At 45.9% G+C, this 10,327-nt stretch overlaps 1 protein-coding gene across 1 annotated transcript; it reads right to left on the bottom strand.

The window, feature by feature from the left end:
* Positions 1 to 6,238: 6,238 nt before the first annotated feature.
* On the bottom strand, positions 6,239 to 10,127 carry rtn4rl2b (reticulon 4 receptor-like 2b; the record flags this gene model as incomplete). The annotated part of the gene is made up of 4 exons (XM_083980612.1): positions 6,239 to 7,111; positions 8,172 to 8,405; positions 8,500 to 8,726; positions 10,079 to 10,127. The coding sequence occupies 4 exons, from the start codon at positions 10,125 to 10,127 to the stop codon at positions 6,239 to 6,241; spliced, it is 1,383 nt and encodes a 460-aa protein (XP_083836738.1).
* Positions 10,128 to 10,327: the final 200 nt, after the last annotated feature.

The following is a 10,327-nucleotide window of genomic DNA, read 5'->3' on the forward strand; positions in this document are numbered from 1 at the left end:
AGCGCTTTAACCATATAGGATAAGGGGCCAGGTTTCTTACCCGTACTGGTATTCGTCCACGGGTTGCAGTAGCCAACGCTCTAGCAGCAGAGACCAGCCCGGACTCTTCCAAGGGTTCCACCAATACACTATCTCCATCGAGGACACTGGATGGCGCTCTCGTCCAGAGCAAGATCTCACTCTGGCCTGGAACACAAACAGGGGACTTGTAGGCTGGCCGAAGAGTCCCAGAGGGGGGTGTCACGTCAATACGTCTGCAAACCTCAAATGACATTTCCCAGGCCCTTTTCACTGGGTTTGGGGCAGAAGCAAAGTTATGTTTTGCCTGTGAATCAGGTCCAACTGCATGCCAACAGCACTGGATAATGTTCATACCCAACAGAGGTGGTTCATTTGGGTCACCAGTTATATCCTCAGTGATGACGACTCCCAACTCACCCAGTGCCAGGTCCCCCACTTTTACATCCATCATGGCATAGCCTACATAGGGTATCTTGGTCTTATTGGCTGCCCTTAGCCGTAGCCACTTGAGGTCTCCAACAGGACCTACTTCCTGCATGGGGAAAAGACGGTTAAAACAGGTTTCAGACATTAATGTCACAGGTGAGCCCGTGTCCATTATACAACTCACAGTTTTACCGTTAAAGGTCACTGGGACTTTTGGGCAAGACCCAACTACAGCTTCTCTGACAAGTTCATTCTGGGCCGCTGTATGGCTACCAGTCACCTGGCCCGTGGTAACTGGGTTCAGCAGTTTAAATCTTGCTGTGGGCATTCTCTGTAGAGGTGGCCACTTACTCCACACCGCTTACATATAGGTCGGCCTTGCTCATCCCACCTCAAACCAAAACTTGTGTCTTTGGCGGAATTATGGTGCTGTGCATGTGCTCTAGAAGTGGCTCTCGACCTCCTCCCTGAATCCCTAGTTTGGAGTCTCTCCTGCTGGTGTGGTCTCCTAGGGCTTGAGCTACGTGGCCTCCGATCTCCCCTTTGCTGGTAAGGTGTAGGGCTGCGAGGGTAGCGTTGATGGTTGATTGGGCTATTATGAGGGGGAGTTACCTGTTGCACTGGGGAGGAGCGGAGCCTCTGGAACTCCTGTTGTATGACCTCACATATATGTCCCTTCACCTCCTCCAGTATTTCATTCTTAAGCTCTGCTTTCCAGCTTGTTGTCAGGTTTGGCGCCACCCTCCTTTCGGTAACAGAGGCACATGTCGACTCTAGCCGATCCCCCTCCACTTGATCCATCTCCATGTCTAGAGCCATTTGCCGAGTCCTAGCAAATGTAAAATCTGGGGTCTCTCTAAGTTGTTTTCTTACCCCACTTCGAATGGCTCCTGGTTGCAGCCCTGTGACGAACTGGTCACGTAGCTGGACATCCATCCGTGCAGGAGCTTGGGGGTCTCTGGACTGCAGTCTCTTACCCAGCTCCCGAAGGCGAAGAGCATAGGCTCGAACAGTTTCTGCTGGCTTTTGTCTGCAGTCAAAAAACATAGATCGTAGTGAACCAATAAACTCTCTATCACCATACAGTTCGTCAAGAAAGTCAAATATCATTGCAGGAGTGGCCCTCTCGTCTTCATCCAAAATTAAGACTTCTCGTCTGGCTTCTCCTTCGAGAGTGCTAATGATGAAGTCACATTGTTGTGCTTCAGCCCATACCTGTGCTCTGAGAATGGCTTGCATCTGGTTTCTCCACTCATTAAAATCCAGGCCATGGCCGGTGAATTTTGGGGCCCAGGGTGCCCCTATGAAAAAGGGTGCCACCATGGCAGGTGCTGGATTTGCCATAATTCCTGGTCTAGTATATTAACCCAATGAGGTCCCAACACTACAGTCCAAGTCCTGCCAAAACAACGCCAAAATATGTCACACCACACAATTAAGAATAAAAGCTTAAAAGTTTAAAAGGTTCTAGAACTTGGATTGGTTGGGAACCACGTTGAGTTAAAATAACAAGACACAAGTTGGAATAAAAGGGGAGACACAGTTTATTCACAATAGAATGTGCATTTCTGTTGAGCTGGATTTAAGATGCAGCACGGCCTTCAATCAAGGGGGGGGGCAGCAGGACAATCTGTTCCTCCACTCTTGCTAGATTCCTCTCATCATGAGGCTTTAGAACTCCAAGGGGGAAGGGGCCCACTCCTTCTGCAGTACTACACCGTCTGCTGCCTCAGCCTTTGTTGAGCTTGCTCTCCTACAGCCTGCTGATTTCTAGGAGAGAGTTAGAACCAGAGAGAGGTGAACATGGAAAGGTATCCAACTTTCCTCTTCTTTAGGGTGCCAGTGATGGGGGGGTTCCAGGTAAGTGGGGGGAGTCCTCTTCTGCCCAACACAGTCCAGCCCAGCACGGCACAGCACAGAACAGCAGCCTCCTCTTCACAGCCAGTCTTCACACTGAATGTCTGAAAAACACAGTCTTCATACCACTCCACACTGATTAGTTAATTTAATGCAGCTGTCACCTCCAGCTCCTCATGGTGCGTTCAGGTGCACCGACACTGTTGTCCAAAACACACTAAGGCTGGTTCAAAACACCATGTTATGACATGTTGGTGGTTCTCCATCAACGGTCTTAATCTTCTTATTATACAGTTCAGATTACCATGCATCAGTGTGAATGGATTTATGTGCTCAAAGAAACTGTGAGTATGAAAGTTCAGTATCTGGAACAGCACTGGGGTTTGATCATAAAATGTACTTGCCCACTGTTTCCCATGACATAGTAAATTAACCATTTGATAGGCTAATGCTTTTCAACATTTTTGACAAAATTTTAGTGAACTACTACTAGTAGTACTACTAAGACATGCAATTCATATAATTTGAACAACTTAAAGCAGAAGTAAGCGATCCAGTCGTTCTGGTTAACTTTCTGTCAGCAGTTAGCAGTCCCCGCCCTCGTCCCTACGTCACCACATTCACGCGCATCCCTTGGCTGCACACACAGAGAGGACCGCCCCTTTATGCCGTTCTCTCTCCTCATTGGATAAAGGTTGTAGGATACAAGGAAAGTTTTCTCCTCGGCTTACAGCAGAGCAGAGTGACTGACAGTCCCGTGTTTCAGACCAAACACTCTATGTAAGTGATTGCCGTCGGAAGATATAACTATTTAAGACTTACATTAACACAAACATTCTGCTTACTTCTGCTTTAAAACCGACTAAACAGTAGGCTAGTAGTGGAGTGCACCGTTGGGCCTTTTGTGTTCAACATGTGTATGTTGAGTTGGAAATAAAGTTGTTGCGGACAAGAATGTATGTGGGCTTGGTGATTTATGTACTGCCAAGGAGTGAGGGAGTTTTGTGAGAGAGAGAAAATGAGAGAAGAGAGGAAGAAGTAAAAGTGAGACCAAAGCAGGTGTGAAACTGTTGAATAATTTGGGAGCTGGAAAGAAAAGATCGGATGTGAGGGGACACATGGCTGCTGCAGTGAAAGTATTCAAGTCCGTGCACTTATAAACACATCCATGAGTGTGTGTGTGATGATGATCACCATCATGGTGAGAGTTAGTCTGTTGAGGGGGTGGGCTGATCACTGGACACATTGTCACATTTTCATCCTGGCGTGTTCCTCATTCGGCCCCAAACCTGAATCATACCCCCGCATCCCAGAACACACACACACACACACACACACACACACACACACACACACACACACACACACACACACACACACACACACACACACACACACACACACACACACACACACACACACACACACATCTGAACAGCTCATCCACCCATCCTTCTGTATAACACGGCCCAATATAGCTGCCTTCTGCACATGTGAGAAAGGAAATGGGGTGGGGAGTGAAGTGAACACGTTGAGATTGATCACCTTTCCCACACACCCGCTCTGTCACATGGACTTCTCTACACTTGCGTACGCACATGGGAACACACGAAGATACACACACACTCACACACCTCCCTTTTCTTCCGGCTTTGACAGGAACACGATGACGTGATGTTCTTTAAAAACAGTTTCCTAACAGTGCTGTTGTCCTTCTTTGTCCAAAAACATATCAGAAATCCAGACTTTGGATAATACTGATCACATTCATCATTTAGTTTATTGGTTCAGGGGTTTCACTGTAAAACTGTAAAGTATTGATTAAGACTTGGCAAATTCAATCGATTAAATTTTCTGCTTTGATACTCAATTTTGTCACTATGAAGGCTTCTTCCACCGAGTCTCAGTAGCTATTAGTATTCATTGTGCTTGCATGGCTGTTGCCCATTTAATGTTTTTCTTTGTGTCATCCTTGGCAAACAAAGATGACAGGGAAACAACAAAAAACTCCCACTCACTTCATTTTGATTATTTTTCTTTATTCATTTTTTAATAAAGCAAATAAAGCACTTTCCTCACAAGTTTCTCTATTGAAAAATACAGAATCTAACAGCATCACAGTATCGTTCATATTCTATGCAGAAACTCACAGTTATGATTCAGGATGGTTCAGATTGAATATTTGGGGTTGACAAGAAACATATGCCCTGCATGAATAATGCAGACAGACCACAGACAGGATTGGCATTGCATTGAACAGATTGAGGAGAAAACAACCATCCTATTTTCCAAAAACACACGGTGGAGTCAGAGGTTCTCTAACACAGCTTTATTATGGGACATGGTGGTGTTATAACAGTTGCAGTATAGTGATCTGTTTATGAGCATCAAATAAAGAGTGTGTCACTCAATTCAGATCAGACCCTTGGATATGTGTAAAAAAACAAAACAAACAACAACTCACATCCCCATACATTATTGAAAATATACAGTTGGTCGAGAAACAGTTTAGGGTCCATACACACACACACACACACACACACACACACACACACACACACACACACACACACACACACACACACACACACACACACACACACACACTGTTATCCATCCAGACACACAGAGCAAAGACACATTTCAATGGGACACACAAATCATAAATTCACAGGCATTCATTTTAGTACTGGTCTCCTCAGGACTTCGGTGTCCTACATTCACAATAGTCCAGTGATATATACTCTAACAAAACCACAACAAAACCTGAAACACACAAAAAATAACCCTTTGTCTCCCTTTTTTGGTAGTGACCATCTACATCTCTTCTCAGGCTGAAAGTGAGCTGATATACTTCATCTCACTACACATTTCCATTTGAACTTCAGTCTGGACAATTTGGAATAAGTTTTTCAGTTGTTTGAGAGAGAGAGAGAGAGAGAGAGAGAGAGAGAGAGAGAGAGAGAGAGAGAGAGAGAGAGAGAGAGAGAGAGAGAGAGAGAGGGAGGGAGAGAGACTGGACAACATGAGGGAAGGAAAGGGTCCGGGAGTCGATTTTCTCTGCCTTCCATTTGCATTCTAAGTATCTCTTCTATCACCACAAGCTGCCGTTTACTAAAAGTTTTGAAAAGGAAAGTAGAAATCCAGCTAGTCTGAAATACAGAGCAGTGTGTAATGGCTGTATGTAGTGATGATGTGTGGTATGTACAAGTGTGGGTGGTGGTGGTGGTGGTTCGCTGGCATCTCTGGGATCAAGATCATACATCTGAAGGAGAGGAGAGCTGCTCTTGGCTGCAGCTCTAATCATCCTCTCCTCGTTCTTTTCTGCCTTTAGATGAATATCTACATCTCACTCTTCTCACACTATTGATTTCCTCTCTCATTATCCGTGTTGATCCACCTCTTGCTTCTGCCAAATAACCGATTGCTCACCACTTTTATTCTCGAAGAGAGTAAACTGGCGAGGCATAGTGTTAGCAGTGACTGGATGGTGAGCACTATTGTCATAGAAAATAGCTGTTGATGATTCACAACGCCTGCGTTGTTTACAGCTGTGATATCAAAAAACATCTGGAGACCCCATCAGCTCTTTGTGATGTATCTATCATCCCTTGATGCTGTTGTAGGTTCTTGCCCTTCTACTGTTTTGTACCACAGCCATTTTTCATGATTGAATCCCTGCTTTTTTTAAAAGCCTGTACTGGTAGGCAGCAGCTACTTCAAAATTGAAATCCTGTCCTGCACTACATGAGCTCAGCTGATCTGTGCTCTTTAAAACAGCTCCCTGCTGCTTTGCCTGTCTCCTGTGTCAGTGTAAACGCCCCCTGCTGGAGGCTACTGAAAGGAATCAAGATCCAGGTTGTTGTTTTTTTTAGAGTTGGAAAGTGCAGGGGGAGAAATCAGAAGAGAAAGGGGGTGTGGAAGGGAGAAGAGTTCAGCCGAAGAGGAAATGAAGGGAGAGTGTGACTATAGATACGGAGAGGAGGCGGAGGAGGGATGGGGTGATGGGTGAGAAGGAGGATGAAGGGAAGGCTGGGTTGTCGTAGCCTGGTGCACAGTCCACGTCAAAGCAGCGGATGGAGGAGTCTTCGTTGCCGTAGTTGGCCCAGTACTCTTCTGGGTCCAGTTTGGGGAGCGCCGCCTCAGCCTCCGACAGTTCGTACTTGGAGGGGATGGACTCGACAGGGGTTTTGGGGAGAAACTGAGGCTTGACAGCTGCGAAGGGGAAGGCCTTCACCGTCTCCGTGTTCTTCTGGTACGAGGACTTGGAAGAAGATGCGGGCTTGTGCTTGGAGAACCACCATCGGGTCTTGGTGCTGAAGGTGGTCGTGGTGCTTCCAGCCAGAGAGCCGGGGTCCGGCATTGGGCAGAGGGCGAAGTCCAGCTCCCGGAGGAATCTGAGGTCCTCGCCGCGACGTTGGGTCGGGGAGGAGCACATGAGCTCGGAGGAGGAAATGCGGGCCTTGCGGAACCACTCCCACAGGGAGCGAGCCTCGCAGCCGCAGGACCAGGGGTTGCCGTTCAGGCGGAGGAACTGGATGCCCTGGACGTCTTTCATGGTCTGGCCCGGCAGCTCGGCCAGGGAGTTGTTGAACAGGTAGAGGATGGTCAGGCGGCCCAGGTCGCGGAAAGCACGGCGGTTGACCTGCCGGATGCGGTTGTCGTGGATGAGGAGGCGGTCCAGGTTGACCAGGCCTCTGAACACATTCTCGGAGAGAGTGCGGATTCGGTTTCCATGCAGGAAGAGATGAGTGAGGTTTACCAGATCGGAGAACAGGTCATCGTGCAGAAAGTGAAGCTGATTCTCCTGGAGCAAAATAAAAGAATACAAGAGGATTTAGTGCTGTGGAAGAGCAGGTGGGAAAACTAACTTGTGCTTTCCTGCAGAAGCAACAAAAGCTCTTGATCACACTGTATATGTGACATGTACATAGCCTCTGAAGGAACCACACATGTTCACTTGGGGAATGTCTTATTTGTAAATAGTGAACAGGACTGACCAAATCAGAACGTGAGAGGGATTTTTAAAATTTCCAGACACATCATTTTGGCAGAGATTTGTTATCTGATTAGATTCAAAGGCGCTCTAAAAGCTGAGAACTAACAGCCTGCTGCCAAGATGCTGCGAACTCTGGCCAAAAAAAACAACACACTGAATAATAATGAAAAATCTCAAAAAGCCTGAAAATGAAGGAAATCAATTAAAGATTTAAGATGAGCACTGAGAATCTATTGTAAAAGTTTAAAGTATACAGTATTTTAATCTTCACAGTTTCTACTCTGCTGGTTTTGAAGTGCTTTATTGAGTTGAGTTTAGCTGAATATTTTTTTTTTCTTGCTCTTAGATTTTGGTTTAGTTTAGTTTCATCTGGCTTGCTGTTGGAAGAAAAATGTGTGGGCTCACTCATTTTTCATGTTTTTATGGTTTATTTTATTTGTATGTGTGTGTGTATGGAGGATTTGCCAGCCGCTCACTTTGCTAACACTGATCATTCTGTGTAATTTCTTCTCTCAGTCACCTGAGACCACTCTGTTGTGTTTGTTTTAATAATACAATCTGTTTCGCTACTGTTGAATACTGCTAATTATTTTTGCAGAGATACATGGTATGTTGCTTTTGTTCAAGATCCTCTGGATGTTCTCAATTTGCATTTTAGTAACATGCTGTATCAAAGTGCCAGTGTGTGAGTGGGTGTGCTGCCTACATGTGGGAAACTGTACAGGGACTGATGTGTTCATACATCAACTATCTGTTCCTGCAAGCATCAAGTGTACATTCTCATGCATGACTACCTTAAATTAAATATGCACTTAGAGAATATGTGTGTGCTTTTACTAATACGTGCAAACATACAAAATAGCTTTACCTGCAGGTAGAGAAACTGCAGACTGTACAGCTTGTGGAAGAGGTCATGGGGGAGAGTGGCCAGCTTGCAGCGGTGCATGTGCAAGCTCTGCAGCTTCTCCAAACCCCTGAAGGCTCCACCTTCCAGGTGCCGCAGCGAAGGGTTATCACCCAGATCTAGCTCCTCGAGCACTCTGAGGTTGCTGAAAGCCCCGGCCTCGATCCATGTGATATTGTTTCCATATAGCCACAGCACCTGCACAGAAAGTAGAGGGAATGATAAGTCTGTGAAGGGACAAAAGGGAGTTCTCGGTATCTCCAAATACAGGAGCACTGCCTTTTATTTTTACCTGTGTCTCAAAGCCAAAAGAGTCTGCGCGAAGCTCGGTGATGCGGTTGTTCTGCAGGAAAACACGTTGTGAGTCGTAGGGCACGCCGGCCGGCACTATGGTGAGGTTCTGGGACTGGCAGCTGACCGTCATGGGCGTGGGGTAACACACGCACAACCTGGGGCATGCGCCCACCCCGCCCGGCTTCACCACCACCAGCCAAAGAATCAGCCATAGGGTTAATCCACCTGGAGAGAGGGAGAGAAAGACAGAGATGGTTATTTCTAATGAGAAATAAAGGAACAAGGGCCAGTGTTGCACTAGTTAGTTCTGGTTTGGTAAACGTGCTCATTGTGTGAGTGAAAGAGTGTCACACAAAGAAAGAGCGGTTGATTTCGACTTTTGGCACCAGCACTTCATTACTGCCTGTCTGTCAAAGCTGTTGCTGATGTCAGTGATTCCTTTGAGCACTGCTGTGCTCTCACCTGTGACTTGTTGATGGTCCCAACAGCTTTGAGGTTCATATATAATTCACCAGAAAACATTCATTCTTTCATATCCACCTGATCATTTTACATAGGTCTCAATGTCTGTTGTGTCATGATTACATAACTGTGAATTACAGTAATTATGATTATAAAATCGCTTGCACAAAAAAGTCAACAAAATAAACCTCTAAAAGGCAAAACGTGAATTACACGTGCCTGGCTGCCTTAAATTAACCTAGTTTCCTAGTTCTCGTGCTATCTACACCAAAAGGATGTTTCCGTTGAGGGGTACAGGAGAGAGGACAGGCGTAAAATAGGTAACCAGACACGGATCAGTTTCGGTTCTTCTCAATTTTGCAACAGCTTCTTGGCACAGCTCAGATAACAGTGCACAAAGGTGGCCACCGCGGGAAAAGTACATGCATGAAATAATGATGAGGTTCCCATTCAACAGCTGTGCGCAAGATTTTCCAGCGGCTCACCTCTTGACCTCTTAACAAGTTGGACTATTAACTGCGCTGGACGCTGAGGGAGAACTGGAGTTGGGGCTTTAAGGGTGGAACAGGACACCTTTCTATAGTCACCCTAGGTCTTATTTACCCCAACGTCGATATGGATTCAGAAATAATGCTTAGAATCATCGCTGCTCCATGCGTAAAAGAGATACAGTTTTGGAGAAGTTTACAGAAAAGCCAAAACATAATTGAAAAATCCTCCTCATCATAATGCTATTCACTATTACATTACAATAACATTACTCGAGATAATATGACCATGCATTGACAAATAAAAGGATACACAGATTTTTCTTCAAAGCTTCAAACCTAATTTGCGTAAAAACCGCGCACTTCTGACTGGAGTCGACATTCCCACAAATCACCTAACTGAAAAACACTATTAAAATGTAAATGATAAATCGTTTTAATTGACAAATTTAAATTGTAGCCTAACGTTTATGTGGATGTACGACGTCAAATATAACCAAAAAAGACTGTGCGTAAAAACGCAGACTCCTAACCGCAGTGATCCAACTAAATCACAGAAATGCATTTGCATAATCAAACACGCTCGCTGCATTCAAACTGCACGATTAAAGACGGACAGAAACTCACTCTTGAAGTTGTGGGCGCTGGAGCTCCTGTTGGACCAACGAGTCGCCATCTCGAACCAAAGCCGAAAGCGAGTTAGCCTGCGCGGCGTGGAGGTGCCTGCTTGCTGCTATCTCTGCTGAGGTTCAGCTCTGGTGATTCGAGTTGCTGCGGCTTCAAGGCAGTGACGTGAAGGAGTCCCGGCGAGCTGTTTATACCCGCGGCTGGTCTTCGCCCACAACCGTGGGCAGCTGAGGACCCGCTCTACGTCAG

Source organism: Trachurus trachurus (genome assembly GCF_905171665.1).
Source record: "Trachurus trachurus genome assembly, chromosome: 10".
NCBI classification, from domain to species: Eukaryota; Metazoa; Chordata; class Actinopteri; order Carangiformes; family Carangidae; genus Trachurus; species Trachurus trachurus.